The following is a 21,176-nucleotide window of genomic DNA, read 5'->3' as shown; positions in this document are numbered from 1 at the left end:
GCATTAATTTATTATTATTATTATTATTATTATTATTATTATTATTGTTGTTGTTGTAGTTGTTGTTGTTTTAAAAACACGGTTAACCATTTAATTGTTGGTAAACTTTGATTAGCTTGTGGTAGGATTTGTGGCCAACAACCAGTTAATACATTGTTGCTTTGTCTTAGACTAAAAAATGATTTAACCTGTTGTATTAGCCATGATCATGTTTTGTCATGGTGAAATTTATGTGGATATCAAAATTGTGCCTTTTGTAGCTTCTAAGCATATGTTTGTACTGCGGTAGTTTGTAATGTCAAAAAACAGCCAATCAAAATCATCGGCGTACTGACCAGTGCGGTTTATAGACCTGTTAGGCCAAGCATCATCTCCCTCTTTCTTGCTCTGACTAATGTAGAGATTACATCGCTTTTGAGAAAACCTCTCAGTCAAGCAAGCGTTACTGGTTTTGCTCAACGACATCTGATCAGAATATCTAGCCATTCTATTCCTTTTCGGCCGAAACTAAGCTTTTCCTTCACATTCACCAGGTAAACAGTTCCTATATTTTATTATCTCTGACTATTAAGAGGTGTGAGGTATCGAAGTAGTTATGGCTTTCACTCGAGAATGAATCCTTGGACATTCTCCTGTCTTCCGTATAAGCAGTTGATGTTTTTTAAGCAGACAATTCCAGCCTCCCTGGCTGAAAGATTTCATTGCCACAGTGCTGGGGTGAGGATGTGGCCCGAAATAGTGACTGATTTAATATCTTCCCGTTTTTGTCCTCTAGTAGTGGTTTTCGTTGTTGCCGGAGAACCTAATGCACATCTTGCAAAATTCTTATAGAGCTAACTTGGCTCTCAACCGTATTGAGAGTCTGACCCTGCGTTTAAGATGTTTCACAGGAGGTTCTGTGGAAAAATACACATAACTTTACTTTTTGTTGTAACAACCACTGAGAACACAGAGGTGTTCTGGATCATTACCTTGAAATTTTTCTACCGTGAAGATAAACTTTTGAATAGTCTGAATATTGAGGGCAACACACAGTTGCTCGTAACCTAAAAGGGGGTGTTTTAAAGTCTTTGTGTTTTTGTGGTTAATTTAACCATTTTCTCTTTTCATGTATATTTACAGTGTGCACTTCAAACCAAGCCGTGTATTTTTTACGATGCGCAGTGAATCAGCTTTTATTATGTCACTTTGACTTGTTTTGTCTGTTTTTGTTTTTGTAAGTGCATATTCAATTACATTTGGCCGAATCATCAAATTTCAAATTCTGAGAGTGAAAAGAAGGCGGCGAACGACGAATTATATTCGACGGGATGATAAATCAGTATGCAAAAGATCGAAATTAAATCTGTCCTGGCGAGCAGAAATTACGAGGCAGGATGCCCTGATATCATGAAGATAAGCGAAAACATGCACGTTACATTTAATGGCTATTGATTTTCCTGTACAAGGTTTGCATGAAAAAGAACAATTTCAACAGTTTCTCCAGTTTTTCTAGCCTTGTGGACCTCTAATATTATGATTATAATATAATTGTTTGATTCACTGGCGCAAGCTAAGAACCTGCATCTAAGAGCATAAGAATGTAAACAGAAATTTACTCGTTACTAAGAAATTTCAAGATACCTTCAAATGTATAACATGGCAATGAGGTTAGCTGCTAAGTTCAGGCAATCTGAGCTACGTTTTACCTCCAACGGAAGCACACTACGTACCCATGGCCATGTACACAGATATGAACCTTACGTTGAGGATACAGATAAGGCCATTGATAAATAAGATAACCTTCAATTACTAAGATTTCAAAATTCCACGCGGCAAGCGCTGGTTGTTGACTTGCCTTTTAGCTGAGCCGATACTTACACCTCGAGGACATATAAACCAATACTTCCGCGCTAAAGCGTTTCTGAGTTTCTCGTGAAAAAAAAAAATATCTAAAAAATTTTTAAGAGGATCTTAGGTTAAGTTCCCGATTTGACAATACCATCTACCCCCGCCGCTTTCCCGCTCCTCCCGATCAATTCTAGACTAATTAAAGAATCAACTAGAAAGGAAAGAATCATGATAAACCTTAATTAAAGAACCATAGAAAGAAACCAGAATCATTTTGTTTAAAACATGTCGATTGAAACCAAAACTATGGTATGGGAATGAAAATAAAGTACATACAAAATGGGGACAGGATTTGGTAGGCAAGATGTGTTTAAACCCGTCAATGTTATTCCTTGGATTTTACCAAATTAAAGAGCATTGAATTTAACGAAAAAAAAAGGATATATTTTTAAAAAAAAATTGTATGTGTGTATGCACGTAGACGGAAAATGAGAAGCCATGATTATAAGAATTCAAGGAATATTAAAGGAATTCTTTAGTAGAAGCAAATCGAGTTTTATAACATAACTAAAGCAAAGCGCGCGCTCTGATTGGTTAATTTAGCGTCTACTATTTGCCCATGGGTGTACCCTGCTGACGTGTGTCCTAATGTTTACAAAGCAAATCTTTTGACAGACATTGTTTCCAAAGTAATGACCGACGTTCTTCTGCCAGAAATGCGAAACTGTCTTCACAGTTGTCTGAAGATGAAACTTTATCGAGTTACCGGTGTGCAGTCGGTTGCCATGAATGAATTTTCGCGCGCTTGCTTTTTCTTGTCATGTAAGACTACACGAACCTTTTTTTGTGATGTAGCTCAATAAAAGGACTTCTGTTGTTCCAATGTCTCAATGTTGTGTTATAAAACAATTGGTAAACGCCATAGCGTACACTATTGAGTTATGGATGCACTTGGGAGGTTTGCTAAGCACTCAAGAAGCTAGAGTCGCACTCGGCTATCGCCTCGTGGGACTCTAACTTCTTGAGGGCTTAGCAACCTCCCGCGTGCATCCATAACTCAATAGTGCAGGCTATGGCGTTTACCATTTGTTAATTCTAGCACCAAATAACCTTTCCTATAAATTTTTATTAGACCTTGATTCTCGTTAAATGATTTCAAATAAACCCGCCCTGCACAACTTTCCAGAACATTCTCAGACAGTCAAAGAAGACTACGATTAGGTTAAAGAAACAAGCTATTCCAGACGTCGCTTAATTATAATCCGATTAAACTGCATATTTAAAACTATAGAGGTCAGCGATATATTCATTTGTTATAGGTGCAAGTTAAGAAAATGTTTTGACCGCGCATTATCTGAAAGACAATAGCTTTGATTTGTTTTTACACCTACATAACATAGCTTTTAAATTACAGAGCTTTTAAATAGTCAGCGACTAAGCTAAAAGAACAAAATGTGCCAATTGACACAACAATCGTTTTGTAATAAGCTTATGCAAGAACACGACAAGCATTTTTTTCTCTGGTATTTCATCAGCCGATAACAAACCGCTAATGACTTCTGCAAGGTAATCAATCTCTAAGTATTTTACCCGATGCATGCCTTGTCGATAACGTTCCACGTACAAGGGTCAGCTTCCGATTTTTACTAGAAGAATCTTGAGAGAGATTCCTGCTGTACATAGACTGCGACCAAGCAGTAAGATCGGATGTGGCAAAAGATCTAAAAACATCTAACCAGCTTAACACTCGGAAGAGAAATCACACTTTGCGTAAAGGACAAGTTGACCGTGTGCCCGACTGCATAATACAAGAGAGATTTCGCTGACTGAGTCGTGGCGACGTGCACTTTGGTGAGATTCAGTTTAAAGCAATGCCTGTTTGTTAAATAGTTTTAGTTCAAAAAACTAATTTATGGTGAAATTCATTTTAGACCACAGTAGACGAAGAGAATCAGTCAGTTCACTAGTAATCATAAGTGTAATGTTTGTTTATGAGCGTGGGTTGCTGTATCCTGATCAATCTCGATCCTGAAATATTAGCCAAAAAGGACTGCGTCCGTGTGGAACTTATGTACTGATCAAGGATTACGGTTCAGCAAACGCCAGTAATACCGGCTGTACGTTTCCTAACTGGGTACTTTAGAAATGTTGAAATCAAATTTAATTTTTAACACCCATTTGTTTACGACCAGTGGAGGATCTTCTTAATATCATTTATATTCAAATGACGATGTTGATGTTTAAGAACTCAACTTTAACACTTAAATCGTTTGATATGGCTTTTTCAGTCAAATGAATTCACTCCTTTTAATGGCGCAAACTGTGTATCCGTGTATATTAAAAGCAACATTGCCAATTTAAGTGAATAATATCTATTTTTAGAAAGACTATAGTGTGGTAAATTGTTTTCGCACGCAACAAGCTGCAACAATTATCAACTCGCTCCCTATTGCCATCAATCTGGTCGCCAGCTGTAGCTTAAAAATTGATGCCTGCTGCAAATTTGGACGATTTAATCAAAACATTTATTCCATTCCTCGTTCTTTGACTAACAATGCTATAAAGTAATACTAGTGTTTGCGTTAATGGAAGATATCGGAGAATCGCAAGAAAAGCCGATTCCTACGTTACCATTTGTAAGCTGAGGCCAGTTGGTTAATTATTTGAAATGTTGTGCTGTATCGTATTGGATCATTCTCTTTCATAAGAGTAACGACAAGTTCCTGTTTTCGACCAAGCCTCAGGACCCAACGTATTTCAAACGAAGGAGTTAAATACCTGTACAGTTTAACCCGGGAGTTTAGTAACCTAGATGAGAGCTACTGTTAACATAACATTTTAACACACGTGGAGGAAAAATAAATATAAAGATTGCATCCCGACAACGGCTAATTATGTAGTGTCTAGTGACGTTTTCCAGTATAGAACTGAACTGGAAAGATTCTATTCGTATTGTAGAAGTAAGCAAATCTCTGGCCTAAATTGTGAAGTCGTGCAAAATTGGAGAAATGAAACAAAATGAAAACAACCAAAATAATCGACGGAAAGTTTTAACCGAACATTTGGTACAAGTATCCCCAAGAAGAAGAAGAAGAAGAAGAAGAAGAAGAAGAAGAAGTAGTAGTAGTAGTAGTAGTAGTTTCGTGGACATCACTTCGTTTTTGTTTTTTGTTTTTTTAACTTTTTGGTTTGGAGCTCTGCTTCATTTATTCTTTAATAGCTTAGTAATGAAAACCACAGGCTACTCCTCTTCGCTATTTGCGGGTAATTTTACGAACACTGAAGCCCTTCCTGCGGAAATACATTCTGTAAACTTAATCTGACGTTAACATTGCCGCCTTCAGTTGTCATGAAGATAACTTTAATTGCACATTTTTATTTCGAGCCGGCGTAGATAGTTTAGCGAGCATTAGATTTTATTTCAGCAAACAATGAATCAAAGTCGAATTGGTTGTCTATGTTAACTTGACTCCTCCTTGACTCTGTGCCTTGTTGTCGAAGCTGAACTAAGACAACTAAGCACGATCAGTTACAAGTTGTTGACACTTATCAACTGTCGCAAAGGTATTTTCAAAGGTATTTCAATCAGTTCAGTTGAAATTGATAGTCCTCTTATTAATGCAAGCGAGTTATCACGCATGCTGAGCTGAGGAGGTCAGAGCAACACTTCATATGGATCTCGGTAATTTCTTTGTCAAAACGCTTTAGTCTCGTACTTGTGAGGTTCGGGCCGTGGTTACGCTTAACTCGTATCAGCGTTAGACAGTCAACTTCGCGGTCTGCCTTTGGACACCTTACTTCTGAGCCGCGCAATCCATTACGTCCCGATGACTTTTGTTCAGCTGTAACATGAACAGATCAAGGAGGGAGAAAGAAACTCGTACTGCCAACTTCACTTCTAGGGTAGCTTTAAATGCTTTTTTATCTCCACTGAAACTAAATTGTAGTCTGGTGAAAACATCTTTATGAGTGGATGAATGAATATCATATGTCATCAGATGGAATAAATAAATAAATATCTTTTGGGTAACTGCAGCCGGTCAATTGATATATCGTATATGGAAAAGCAAAAGTCCAAGGTCGTAAGACACCCAGAATAAATAACAAAAACAACGAGCGGAAACGGATTTGTTTTTAATCATTTCTTAAGTTCGCACTTTTGTAATGCTCATTTCATAATACTGATGTCACTTTTAGCCTTCCTTTCAACCATAAATTTTGACAAATATAAGATAAGATAACCCCATTAACTTAGTTTGAAAATATTTTTCACAAGTGCCCTCTTCAGCGAATTGGGTGTTAAGTTGTCAAGTATCCAGTTCTTCCCTATTGATTATTGTAGCTGCTATTTATGTTTTAGGTTATCAGCAACACGAACAGCGTAAGGCCTTGAGTTATAGTTTAATAACTGGAAGAAAGGCAAATTAACTAAGTGCCGTACTTGATCAACATGTCATCTTTATAATTACTACCTTTTCTTGGAGTAGAAAAGCTAGCACTTTTGGGCAACCGAAGTCCACAGTTCTTCATGGGTCTCATCGAGCCCGTGGAATTGAGTTTTAACCGTATTTTGGTATTTTAAAACCACTCAATCGCCACTTCTATTTTTGTTTTTATCAGAATGCAGATGTCGAACAGCACAGACAGTCCACTGCCTGATCTTTCACCAGACACCGAATACTCAGAGATACCAAGAACTCCTCTAGTAGTTACTCTGGCGTGTCTTTCATTTGGCACAGTCCTTGGTAACAGCATAGTATGCTTCGCAATCTATAACCATCCAGCTTTGCGTCATGTAACCTACATGTCAATCTTCAGCCTAGCAATCGCTGACTCTTTGGCAGGCCTGGTCGCCATGCCGAGCTATATCTCTAAAAAGTTCACATGGGAGGAACCAATGCAGACGATCGTGTGCGACATATTTCGCTCTTCCTACTTTCTCACGGGTTACGCCTCTATTCTGAGTTTGTCTGTCATCAGTGTAGAGCGCCTGATCGCCATCAGAAATCCGCTGAACCATGTTACCATTGTCACTCGTCGTCGAGTCGCTCTGGCGCTATTGTTCGCCTGGATGGACGCCCTGATGGTTTCTTCCCTTCCTTTTGTCCCATGGGAATCAAACGAACCTTATCAGGAGTGCAACTACAGCCCGACCCACTGGTGGAGCATCATGGTCATTATATCCAACGTCATAGTTCCGTTTCTTGTGATCGTGATCTGCTATACCTACATGTACATCACGGCCCAGTCGCACATCAAGAAAATATCAAGTAATAGGAAAAACGTATCACACAACAGCGAACATTCTCGCAAAGATTACAAGGAACACCGAGCAAATATCACCATCATGATTGTGATTGGCGTCTTTGTGGCCTGTTGGTTTCCATCCTGCTTTTACTACTTTTTACAAAAAACTTGTCCGCAATGTTTCTCTGAATCGTTCCGTTCGAAGCAAAGCCTTGTCAATGCTTTGGTAAAGATCCTGACTTTTACATCGTCCTTTGTGAATCCATTAATTTATTGCTGGAGAAGTCGTGAGTTTAGAAGCGTGTTCCTGAAAATTTGCATTCGAAAGAAGCGAAGCTTTTCTGACTCGCTCTCCAGTTATTTCAACAGTTACATTTCACGACGGGGCAACGACGATCAAACGAAGTTGCAGTGTTCTACGACACCGTGACAAGAAAAAGTAAACATTATCAAAACTAGCGACAGCAAAGACAGCATTGTTTAGATATAGTAGTCATACCTGTGTTAAAGTGTTTGACCGTATATGGAGAACGAGGGAGGAGTGGGCCGCTTAGTTAAAAATTTTTCGCCGGAAATGAAAGTTCTGTCGGGAAAAATTGCTTAAAACAGCACATTTGGTAAGCTTTCTTGCGCAAAACTACAGGGAATAATAGGTCATTGCATCCCGGAAACTACAAAACATCTTATATCGTCACAATAAACTCAACTACGTAGAGTTTGACAGGAACATTAAAATTCATCTAAATGCTTGTAAACATACAGCAAAAGCGAGGGAATCAAGAAGATAAGCGTGCCAAACTTTTACTCGAAGATCCAAAAAACGTACTCAAAATCAGTGTTGAGGATTATGATAAATAAAAATAAACTGTTCACAATGTTTAATTAAGCCCCATTTTTCTTAACAGAGAGAAAATTACTCTGACTGGCTGCGTTTCCCTCAGCATCCACATCACATTGCTTTGAAAATTATTTTGATTAATTAGTAATTGTTACGACGAACGCCTGCTCCTTACTATTGTGAGTAATTTAGCCTTAATAACTAGATTTCTCAAGCTAGTGTGAAAAATAATTGCTGCATGTTCGTTGTTATTGCTGAAAAAATCAAATCGTTATTGCTAGACCTCCGACAATCTTAGAATCTTTTTAAACCCGTTGAGTTTAGAACCCTACTTAATTCGGTATCAGTATTATGGATTAAAAAGAGTTAATATTTCAACTGATGGATAAATTTATGCAAGTTGCTGTGGTAATCAATTTAACTGGCTTTACGTGCACAAAGAAGTCAGAACAGGAATTCAACGGCTTCCGCAGATCTGGTGATAAATTTGAATCTCGTTCGCCGTTCCAGCCTTCGTAAACTGTTGATAAATTTTCTTGATTTTACTTTAGGCACGTAAAGCCAATACCAATTCGTGCGTCAGTTGAAATCGATTTATTAGGTGAAATAAAAATAAACAAATTACGCGCTTTGCAGAAATGCGCCCTTCGTAATGAAAAAAGAGCGGAAAAACAGAGACCTTAACAACGTACTGATTATCTATAATCAGTCCAATTTTGGAGTATTAACTCCTAACATTGCATTGCCTTTTTTCTGGAATCAGTGACAGAAAAATGAGTTAGATTAAAGCTCTTCGGAAAATCGATAAAGGAAGATATCCATGGTTACAAATGAATGTCCGCCTCTATTTCGCAAGATTTATAGAAAGATAAACAACAGGAATGTAAGGAGTGCAGTTTAAGTTCACTGCTTGATGGTATTAAAGCCAATTTGAACTGAAGATAAGTTTTTCACAGGATCAGTTTCTTCTGTTAATTCCGTAAACGAAGGCTTCAATATTGATGATAAAAGAACGAAAGTTTAAAAATTTAATCGGCAAAGGATAGCTTTAATGAATTTAAAGTCTCAATATCTCCAAAATTGAGAGTTTGGAGTTTGGTAGAAAGAAGAAATGTCGGCATTTACAAACGAATTCAAGAACACGTAATGAATATGCGTATGTTTCACCTGTTGGAAGCATGTATCATATTTCTCTAGCGAGTCCGTTATCATGTGTTCTAGAACAAACCTCTGGTGAGCACGATATTTAACTTTTCAATCGTGATATCGGATGTTATAAAACGGGCATTACGAACAACAGGAAAGCTATTCGTTTACAATACATAAAGTTAAAATTAAATCCGGACATAAAATCAATAACAATTTTTTTTTCCGAGTTATAACAAAGAAAGGTAAGAAGATATTAAAAGATGCGTGATCGCGTCCAAAAGGTGAAGTCCGTCCCGAATAAATATGAGTTTTATTTACTTTGACATTTGTCATGTAAATTATTGGCGCCATTGAGCGCCATCAAATTGCTCGGTGATCGTTCCCGAGAACACGTTTACAGATAGGCCAGTGTCAATAATTAATTTTCTGTAGTTGATAAATCCATTAGGGAATTTTATCTGGGCGTTATACAAGTGAATGTCTCATCTAGTTTCCCGACCAAGCGAGGTTTACTCTAACAGCAGGTATTGGCCGTTGCGGATGGTTGTGCAGCAAACTGCCAAAAGGAGGTAAAAGTTACTTATCACGTCTACTAGTATTGCGGAGTTAAAGTTAAAACGATCCATTGATTCTTCGAAAAATTAGTGTCAGGATTTATTTCAGCCAAAAAGTTGAAAAGGTAGGCTTTATCATGGTTTATATTTTCACCCTTTTCTCCGGTTATAGAACCAAATCGAACAAAACCCGCAATTTCATTTTTGTGTGCCATTATTCCACCAAGGGGCATGATATCGATTCGAGTTAATCTGATATTGATTTTCAGCACTGAGTGATAAGGAGACGCTAACCTAGATTATTTTGAAACATGCGTGACTCCAATAGTGGAAAAATCACCGTGACGCGGACCTCTGGGTATACTTTGTCTAAAGTTGTGTGCGCAATATACATGTTTCTTTATATCGACAATTAAATTGAATTAAAAAGAGGAATAGATCACTTTTCTTCTTCGGAACGGATGGGAACACAAGTAACTGGAGGCGATAAAAAATAGATAAAATATAGTATTGGGTAACATTCTGTACATTTAGTAAGAAGCAACAAATTGTATATCGTGGATTTGAATAATATGTCAATCCAGATGCTTCACCCAATAAAATTAAAAACGATTTTAAGACATGAAATTTATGATTTTAAGCTTAATAGTATGCCTATTAGATCTATGATATTTAGACAAGATTGGCTCAAATGCAAAGAATTATTTTTCCATTGTCATTACTTGCAAGGTCTACGCTAACGGCTTTTAAAATGTTTTTTTTTTTTTTTTTTTTTTTTTATTGATATTGTATAACATTTACAATACTTACAAAGACACAATACCTACAGGACTTACAAGACTTTTATAATACAATAACTATTATGTTTAAATAATTATATACAGGAGGAAAAAAAAGACAATAAAGACAAACATCGAAATATCCTTAAACTAAGTTAAAGAAAATATAAAGCAGATACGTGTAGTGATTTTAGCATGGTTTTTTCCATAAAAGAGTTAAGGGGAGGGGATCCCTGTATTGTAATGTGAGAGGAAGAGGGGAAAGCTTTTTATCTCCGGAGAGGTGTTGCGTGTTTTGCATATCCATACAAAATATCTAGCGACCAAGAAAAAGAAGTTTAGTTTTTTGCTATCGTTTGGCTTAAGCACTAGTACGATGTATGGCGACAGATTAAAAGTTTCCGAAAGTTCTCCACGATTAATTAACCATTGTTTAAATTCTTGCCAAAGAAAGTAGGATATATCACAAGTCCAAAATAAGTGGATGAGAGTCTCTTTATCCTTTTTACAAAAAGTACACTGCTCGTTATCCTTGAGATTTATTTTGGTAAGAAAAATGTTGGTCGCTAGTCTTCTGTGTAGTAGCTTAAATTAGAACACGATCAATTTAGAGATTTTTGTGCATAGAAAGGGTGTTTTGTAAACTGCCTTCCAGTCGATATCGTCTGGTGTTTCAGGCATGCATTTTGTGACCCACTTTCTTTGGACCTCAACTGGGTTTTTTTGTTTTTTGCTCTTAAGGATTTTATACGTTAGTCTGTTTGGTTTTGTCGACTTTTGGAAGGTATCAAAAACAGATTCGTAAGCAGCGTTGCAGTTGTTGAAGTTGGCTTCACTGCTTTTTTATAAGGTCTTAACCGCTGATAACATGCCTTGAAAAGTAAGAAAGTTTGTTTTTATGTTGTAGAGTTCTGTAAAATCAGAAAAAGATAGGAAACTGTTCGCATCATTCATCAAATGGCCCACTTTTTTAACTCCCTTTACAGACCATGAACGATAGTATTTAGGTTTGTTACCAACACGTATAAGGGAGTTATGCCATAGACTTTGCGCCTTTAGCTGATCGATAGAGGAGATACTAGTTTCAAGTGAGATTTCTGCCCAGATGTGGAGTATTTCTGAAGTAAAGGTGTCTGTTGTTTTGATAATTTTTAACAGATCTTGCTTCTTGAGGTTGGCACGAAAAAATTCGACACCACCGAGACTTCGTAATTCAGAATCAAGCAAAAATTTCCATTTACCTTGATTTTCCGGATCTAGATATTTTTTTACCCAACTTGATTTAAGGGCTTTGTTAAAAAGTTTGATATCAATCATCTTTAGCCCTCCATTCTCGTGGTCGTTGATCATTATGTCGCGCTTTATCTTGTCCCCCTTGCCACCCCATAGAAAATTGAAGAAAATGTTATTTATTTCTGCAATAGCACTGTGGTTGGACGGCAGAGGAGACAAGATGTAGACCAGTTGAGAGGCAATCAGACTTTTTAGGACTGTAATTTTGCCTAGAAGAGTTAAACGACGCAGCTCCCAGCAGCTTAAGCTATTTCTGATTTTGCTTAGTTTTTCGCTGTAATTAGCTTCTATGATGGTTTCGGGGTTGGTGGAGAGCCATACCCCTAGAGCCTTAACCTTATCTTTTACCCATTTAAACTCTTTATCAGGGCACTAATCTTTACTTCTTGTTCGCTTATTGTTATGTCCTTAATGTTTTTATTTTTCCTTATTGTTTCGGCTAATATTTCTACACCGAGAATAAACAGATACGGAGACAGAGGGCAGCCTTGTCTTACCCCCCTTTCGAGTTTGAAAAAATTGCTAGACCAGCCATTGTTGAGAATGCAGCTTTCTGTGTTATGATAAAAAAGCCTGATCCAGTTTATAGCAGATTGTCCAAAGTTGTAATGTTGTAAGGTTTTTTGCAAAAAAGACCACTCTACCGTGTCAAAAGCCTTTTCAAAGTCGAGAAAGAGTAGGAGTCCTGGAATGTTCTTCGCGGCTGTATGCTTGATAATACCATCGATGAGTCGAATGTTTTCTCCAATAAATCTGCCTTTAAGAAATCCGGTTTGGTCATGGCTAATAATATTTGGAATAACCTGTTTGAATCTGTTAGCAATAGCTTTAGCTGCTATTTTGTAATCGCAGTTAAGAAGAGATACCGGGCGCCAGTTTTTTATTAAGTTGAGTTCTGCGTCTTTTTTTGGTATGAGTTTTATAATACCTCTCCTTTGAGTTACTGAAAGCTGACCGATACGATAAGCGTAGTTTATCGAATTTAAGAAAAGGTCAGAGATATCATTCCAAAAGACTTTGTAAAATTCGTCCTGTAAACCGTCAGAGCCCGGGGTCTTGTTGCATTCCATATCCTTAAGTGCTTTTAGACATTCCGCTTTCTTTAGTAAACCTTCACAGCCTTTTTGTTCAGTTAGGTTTAGTTTTTTCTCCGTTTGCGAACCGAAGAAGACACTATTTGTCAGTTCATTTTGAGAACACTTGTTTGAACTATAAAGGCGTTTGTAGAAGTTTTCGCACTCATTCAGAATTTCTTTGTCTGTACTGACAAAGTTTTCATTATCTAATTTTAATTGGCTTATTGTCCCTTGTTTGTAATGCCGTTTTTCTAGGTTTAAAAAGTATTTTGTATTCTTTTCACCTTCATTGTGCCATCGGCATCTAGCTCGCAAGATTGAACCTTTTGTTCGGTGTTAAATTATTTCTTCTAATTCTAATTTTTTTGCGTCTAAAGCATGCAGAGTGTCTTTCTTATCCTCGTCCTCAATATTGTTGGATTCAACTAAGCGTTGCAAATTATTAATTTCCTTTTCAAGTTCTTCTTCATAACGTGATATTTTTGCATTTTTAATTGTTGAATATTTTAGAGACTGTTCTCTAATTTTTAGTTTTGTCATTTCCCACATAAGGGCATCGTTGACGAAACAATCATTTTTGTAACTTTCCTGAGTATCTTTGATTGTAGCTCGTATTTGGTTTATATAATCAATTTCTGATAGGAGCGAGGTATTAAGTTTCCAAAAACTCGGGCCTCTTTCATTTGAGTGAGCGGCGATCATGATTTCTATTAGAGAGTGGTCTGTTTTGTATCCAGTGGCGATATTAGCAGATTTAACATTACACATTAAATTTTGCGTGACAAGAAAGAAATCCAAACGACATTGAATTTCTGGGCGTTTGCGCCGCCACGTATATCTGCGGTTGTCCGGGTTTAGGATTCGCCATGCGTCCACTAAATCAAGTTCGGCACAAAGCTCTTTTAATGTTTTAACCGATTCTGCATGTGTTCTAGCGATTCCGCCCTTTTTATCTACATTCAGGTTCAAAACCAAGTTGAAGTCCCTTCCAATTATTACATCGTCCCACTCAAAATCATTTAGATGGTCAAAAAAATTCGAAAAGAAATTAGGCTCGTCCTCATTAGGCGCGTAGAGTGTGGCTATGGTTACACATTTTTCATCTGTTGTGATATCGCAGATAACAAATCTGCCGTTGGGATCCACGTATGTTCGTTCAAGTTGAAAATCAAAGTTGTTATTGAATAGAATAGCGACGCCTCCTTTAGCACTGGTGCAGCAGCTAAAAATTGTTTTGTATCCCCATTCAGCAGACCATACAGGGATTGTTATTTCTGAGCAGTGTACTTCTTGGAGCATGTAAATTGAAAACTTTTTCCTTCTGAGCCAATCAAACATTTCCCGTCTTTTTAGTCTCTCCCCGAGTCCTCTCACATTAAGAGAACCTATTTTAAGATCCGTGAACAAAACAGAGGAGAAAACATTGGAAGAAAAACCATGCAGAAAAAGTAAGCTAATGTTATTTTGGTTATTATACCAGAACATGATGTTTGTGTTTTTAAACAAACGAAATACATGCAAGAAAAGGCGGCAAAAAGCACATAAAAGCACACGTAAAAAGGTTCCATTGTCAGTTTGAGTCCCAGCAGAGTTGACTGTCGTAATCATAATAATAGGTAGATGGGTCAACTCATTAGTCTTTGCGATCAATTTGCATACGCTTTTTTTTTTTTAAAAAAAATAATAGTTACTTAGAGAGAAGAGGGAAAGGAGGAAATTAATTTAAGTAGGCTGGGATATTCTTATAATCGTATTTTTCGTTATTTATTAGAAGATATCGTCCAACTACCTTCGCGTTTGGATGCTCTTGAGTTTCCCTTGCCTTCATCATCGCCTTGATTAACACTTTTCTTTCATCTTGTATCGCCTTCGCGAAATCTTCGGTAATGTAGGCATCAGGGTAGTTTTCTGAATACTTTATCTTACCTCTTTTGCTCCAGATTTCGTTCCTGTCTTCACGGCTGATAAAGCGGGCGATGATGGGTCTGCATCTGTTCTCGATTTTCTTACCCACTTTCTTTCAACGATGTCACTTCGCTTTTCATCACTTCAATCTCATGTTTAAATTCCTGTCTGAGTTTGTCGAAGTCGGCACGTAAGCTGGCGAAGCCGGCTTCCATCGCTTTGATTAAAGAGTCGATAGAGCTTTTGATGTCTTCGTGGACTCCTTCTTCGTTCATCGTGTCGGATTCGCTGTGAGTCGAAGAATTTGATCCTCTCTGTTTTCTTTTTTGTTTCTCTTACTTGCCATAAATTAGATATTTTGCATTTCCTGAACTTGAAATAAGCAATCGGTAATTGATTTAACTGTTACTCGCTTTGAGAACTGACATGAGCGCCCATACTTGGCGGAGCGTTAGAAGTTGCGTCCGTACGCCATGCTGCCGCATGCGCTCTCTCGGCTTTTAAAATGTTTTCAACCATGACAAAGTCGAAAAGTTTAACCGAAACTGATCGATATGTAAGACATTCGATTTGGTTGATGGGATGTTTAAAAGCCCATACCATAAAGAAAAGCTGGATTTTGAAATATAAAATTTGAGGTAAAAAATATCCTTCTATTTTGCCCCCACTACACATCCGGACACACTAGACAGTGATTAAATTGGGTGCGTTGGCCAGCCAAGCCATCGTCCCGTTTATTCCATCTCAGCATATAATACAAGCTATGAATAAAAAGACAATTGCTAAGTGCACCAAAGCCGGACACGAAAACCCTAAAACCAGCAAGTGGAGAAAATTGGGAACGTGTACCCCCGACTAAGGCAGTGGTGCAACCCTCGGGGTTTTAGGGCATCCTTAGTTAACATCAGTACTGTAGAATAATAAACCTAAGGCTTTATACAGTGATATAATAGCAATAAGAGAACTAAATAAACGTACAACAGTGGATTACAACTGATGATATTATTAAAGAAAACCAAACTTAACCTAAACACGGCAAAGGCTGGCCATAGAATGTCTCACCTCGCCAACTGTCACCGATTACAAACTCAAATCCCACTATACACTGCGCACCTCAAACCCGTACCCAGCCCTCTGGTCCGTGCCGGCAAAATAGTAATTTATGCTAATTTAAGATCATCACAAATTACATTTCACGCTCATGGCTGATGTCACCTGATGAGTGTGCTTGTTAGAAGTAAAAGACGCCTAATTTTTTCACTACTCTTAAATTATTTTTGCAAAAAACAATAAGCTCAGAAAGACTTTGAAAGGATAGCAAATAACGAACCACAAGTTAAAAGCAAGCGGTCGAATTTGCTAGAGCAATCAATTCATGATAGATACGTCTTACGTAAAACATGGACATGCCTAAAAGTTATCGCTAAAATCGTTGTTTGCATATGTAGGTGGGATATGCAAAATGATATTTATTTTCTCGGCAATCTTTGTTTGGACACGCGGGAAAAAATGATAATAAACAAATAAATTGAAAGGGTTTAATAACGGCGTAAAATAAACGAGTTCTCAAACGGCGTCGGCAGTCATGCAGACGCGAATGAAGCTGTTTACTGCTGAAGATACGTAAGTGAAATATCCTTTTTGGTGAGAAGAAAATTATAGTAACTATCACTGAGGTTACGTAATTTTGAGATGACTACCTCCCTTAGCTTCTACCAATTTCCAGTCATGTTTGAGGGTTTACAAATTAGGCCGCACTGAGACATTCCAATCGCTTTGTTGGTGGGCCTTTCTCGGAGTATAGGGCTGCGGTGGATACCAAGGCGATCGAAAAGCCAGGTGGAAAGGGGGTATCCTTCTATACCTTTCTTTAATGAATATATCTATTTACTTAACAACGAGAAACTCAGGGTTCTAAAAAATCATATATTTTTGTTTAGAATTATAACTATGTTCTTAGAAAGAAGGATAACTAGACGAGGTTCGTATAGAGGTTAATCGTGTGCTGTTCCGTGGAACCAAGACATTTTAAAAGATTAAAACGGTAGATAGAAATAGAAACCCAAACTTATTATAGAAAAAGCGTAAATACTAAGCATTTAGTGCTTTTAATTCGTGCATGTAGCTGTGTCAGACGTGTAATAAGAAAACACCTGGTGTTTTTCAGTACCTAAACCATCACCAGTTTGCTTGTTAGATATTTAATACAGTAAACTAAGAGGCCCATTTACCCCACACGAAATTGTTAGTGTCCAGTTGCAGTTATGCCTTGACTGCACATAAACCTGATCCAGGCAGAAGTTAAAATTGTCTGTTTTAGGAGTCCAGACTTTCAGGAAGGGTTTGGTGATATTTTAACGCCCACCAAAGTGTTCTGGTATTGTCAAATCCCATTTTCACGTTTCATTACGAAATTCTGATCACAAAGATAAATATTACTTTCTTTTTTTTCAAAGAGGTCTACTGATTTGACTGCCCTGTTTGGAAACTGGACCGCATAACAAACTACTCTGGAGTCATTTGGAATCCTCGCCATGTAGCTAACAATTACCTATCATGCTTTCTTAAATCCAACAGACCTAATTGACGCGTCTGTCTGTCGCAAATATTACGTTGTGATATGATAAGACTTTTACACTTAAGTCCGATGTGAATTGTTTAGCGTATTGTTCTTCAAGACATGTAAAAATGTTGCTCACGTTCATTTATCGAGCCTGAATATCACGATCTACGATGCGATCAAGACTGCAAAACCCGCCTCTTTCAAGTTCAATTCCTGACAAAACTTTGCAACTTAAAAGGTGGGCTTGTCATAAAATGCCCGCCTCTTTGTAAACATCAATACCTTAAAAATAAACGGTGCAAACATACTATTTGCGCAGCGTGAAAAAGCAAAACAAAGCAAAAATATTGCTGTCATATTGTTGACTTTCAGTTTAACAGATTGCAAATTATTTTTATTAAGAACGTTTCCTGATATTTTCTTGGAAAAGTCAGACATTTAATAATTGTTGATTAGTTTCAAGTTGGGAAGGACACTTTCTGCTCCACTCCAGACAGAAAAGGCAAAAGCAAAAAGATTCATCAGGAGTCGCAACAGTGTGATCAAAACATATCTTTTTTTACATTGCGTTATGTTTTTCAAGTTTTTTTATTGCTTCCTTTAATATTTTATCGGAAACAAAATTTCTCATTCTTTAATTGTATTTAAAAAAACTGCCGAAAGCAGATGTTCGAAAGTAGGCAGTCATTGTTATTTTTTAACGACATTACACATTTCCTGGTTTGATATTATCACCTTACCTCAAAGTTAAAACTTTGAAAAACGAAAGCTGCAAAAAATATATTTTAAAGTGTTTTGACATGAACTGCTGGAAAGGGGTTAATATCAACTGATGTCGGTACCGAATTTTATTAAACCTTATGTCAACATTATAACTAAAACAATTCGTTTTGTAAAGTGCGTTTTATCAAAATAACTTCATCGGTGCTCGCAGAGTTTACATAACTTAATTCCTTCATAACGAACCATCGAGCAAGGCTGCAGTTCAGTTTGACTCCTCTCTTGAATCACATTCAACAACAAGAAATTTTTAGTGATAATTCAAGTACTTATCTACGTTCTGAGGAATCTGGAGTTATTTGACGGTAACAATTGTTTGACTCAGTCATTCTATGTCAGTTTTAATCCATAACTCACCAAAATTTGTTTGTTATGTAAATGCATCAAATATTTGGTGTTCATGGCGTCAACCGCGGCCTCGACAATTTCACTAGTGTTTTTAAACCTTTTGTCGATTTCTTTTACAATTTTTCGCCGTTAAATATCTAACACCTATGGAACATGAGAATAGCTTTTAACGTGGTTTGACGTGGTTTTAACGTGCTTTAGCATTTTTTTTTTTTTTTTTTTGTGCAACTTCTGTCATTTTACCCCAGAGTATTTATATATCATTGTAAAACTTTTTCCAAATGCGTCGGTGACAATAAGGGGGTAGGCGTCAGTTGCTGGTTTTCAGTGTCACGCAATTCAAAATAGATCAAAATAAAAATCAAAGCCGGTCTATAGATAAAGTCCAGAATCTGGGAAATGAAAGAAGGTAAATATGCAAAGACTCTCGCCAAAATTCTGGTCACAGCAATTTTTCTTATGCGAGATATGCGGAGAAATTTTTTACTCAAATTTATAGAGATTTGTATGGAGACGCCATACTGGTACCCATCCGTATGGGCACCAACATGGCGGCCGGAAACAGAAACATCGGTCACTGAGTTTTGCTACAAAAGCGTGAATTTATCCCTCGAGGAACTCTAAAACATTTAAATAATACTTTTTCTAGGACATGATCTGTTCAGATGGCCAAGTTCCCCGAAATAAGTCACTTTTTTAACCATCATGACAGCTCTCTAGGCCGTCTTGTAAATGCCGCGTCACGCAAAAGCTTAGAAATTCAAGCGTAGTGTATCACAAAACCAAGAACCCATACGGAGCGAACTTTGTATGAATATTAGTTTTCAGCCGCTCTTATACATCATTTAAGTAAAATCTCAGGAAGATCAATAGTTTTGTAGTTCGAATTTTAGTGACGTCATGTGAAAACCAGCTATAGTAAAAATTTTCTAACGCGATTAGGGTAACATTTTGAAACGAAACACTTCCAAAGTTCTCATATTTTTGTTAATTAAAATTAGTACCTTAAAAATTTCTGCGATTTTCAACCGCTGAACAAAACATGAATATATTTTTTTAAAAAAACTCACCGACTAAAATATCAAAACCAAAGCGAATATATAATGGTAATTGAACTTCGGGTCGTGCAATTTGGTCTGAAATCATACGCGTGATTTCAAAATCGAACGAGCACGCAGCGCGAGTTCGATTTGAAATCACAAGTATGATTTCAGACCAAAATTGCACGACCCGAAGTTCAATTGCCACTTTATTAAATCCATTTTGAAACCGCACGATTTTATCGCCTTCAATTTAGATTTTTAGTGTATTGTTCCAGTAGCCGGTTTGTTAAAAAAAGTGGAACAGGAAACGCCTTTACATCTGATTTAGTATGCAAAACGATGTCATATGACGAAAACTCATTCGAGCATGATAAAGAAACAAGCAGTTCTGAAGTCAGAACGAAAATAATGTACTTCAGGGATAAAAGTTCAATTCTCGTTGCCTGAATCAATTATGCGGCGCCATTTGTGTTCGCTCTACGCTCGGCAGAAACCTTAAGGTGGCTCCCTAGAGTATTTACGAACACCCTCCCTATAGAGCGCGGGTTAGAAAAGGAGACTTAGTTAATTTCTCTTAAAGCTTTCCCTGTAGAGATTATTTTTTGGTTGTCAATTTTTGGATTAAGGCCGGTACCATGGCAACATCTCATCTAATGACAGGCAGATATATCCCTCATTTCGGGCTAAACTCCTTAACATTTATACTTTTCTTCGGTGAAACTTTTTAATACTTTGCCACCACATGGAAATGATATTGTCTGTCATTGTGAATTGGTAAAAGTCAAGGTTGTTCACACGGTTTTTCCAATATTCTGTAATTTGTCATTCTTCTAAATATATTAGATTAGCTCTGACAGATTTTAACAAAAATAGAGTATGTATTTTATAAGAATTGTGTGTGGTTACAACTGAGCCAAATTTTAAAACATTAACCCAGGGAAACGCGAGAAAATTAACTGTCAGTTTTGCTTTTTGTGCGCATGTGGGCGAGTTGTCTCGCCTCGGCAGGTAGGGTAACCCTGGCAAGCGGGACAACTTTTCTTGATATAGACGCTTTGGCTCGCTTAACCAGGACAACTCCCTACGTGGCGAGTGTCACGTAATGCCTAGATTTTGGATTTTAAAACAGAAATTCATATCAAAGAAGTGATCGAATGACCGAGGGGAACTCAAAGAAAAAGGAATATTTGCATATTTGATTATTCAATATAGGTCATGAATAATCATGCAGAGTCAACTTTGACTCGGCCTACAGGGACAGCGTTTTCACATGTAAACGCTCGCTTAAGTTACCTTGGGGGTAGGGTTGTCTCGGGTAGCCGAGACTATATAACTGGGGCCTAACTTTTGTTTTTCTTAACGCGTCACCAACAACAATAGATATGAATTAATTTACTACCTACAACTACTGAATATTTACGAGCAAGAAATGTATTTAGTAAGATTAACTGAATTGCTTTAGCATGCACATACATGCATGCAAACTTTCATCTGCGTACTAAGTAATGTCCGGTTGTGAAGATTTTAATTTTGATTATTATAAGAACTACATTTTAAGAGTAATTCTAGAGTTGAAAATGCGTTTTCTTTTTGTTTCGTGATAAAACCATAAATAATTGCTACTTTTTCCGATATAATGTCAAATTGCAAACTAATGAATTCACTACCTTTTGCCGCGAGTTTGAAAAACAAAACAAGTTGACAATGAAAACTAATGAACCTGGATGTTTTGATAAAGGCAAAAAAAAATTTGTTGAATGAAACATCTACT

At 37.1% G+C, this 21,176-nt stretch overlaps 1 protein-coding gene across 1 annotated transcript; it reads left to right on the top strand.

Moving 5' to 3' along the window:
- Positions 1 to 3,262: 3,262 nt before the first annotated feature.
- Positions 3,263 to 10,227, top strand: LOC149106342 (histamine H2 receptor-like). Its single transcript, XM_089298182.1, has 2 exons — positions 3,263 to 3,681; positions 6,451 to 10,227. The coding sequence occupies exon 2, from the start codon at positions 6,452 to 6,454 to the stop codon at positions 7,505 to 7,507; it is 1,056 nt and encodes a 351-aa protein (XP_089154308.1). The 5' UTR covers positions 3,263 to 3,681; position 6,451; the 3' UTR covers positions 7,508 to 10,227.
- The last annotated feature ends 10,949 nt before the right edge of the window (positions 10,228 to 21,176 follow it).

The sequence above is a fragment of the Orbicella faveolata genome, unplaced genomic scaffold (genome assembly GCF_042242905.1).
Source record: "Orbicella faveolata isolate gen_17 unplaced genomic scaffold, um_ofav_v1 contig_3, whole genome shotgun sequence".
NCBI classification, from domain to species: domain Eukaryota; kingdom Metazoa; phylum Cnidaria; class Anthozoa; order Scleractinia; family Merulinidae; genus Orbicella; species Orbicella faveolata.
Note: the sequence above shows the minus strand (reverse complement) of the source record. Positions and strands in the feature narration are given on the sequence as shown.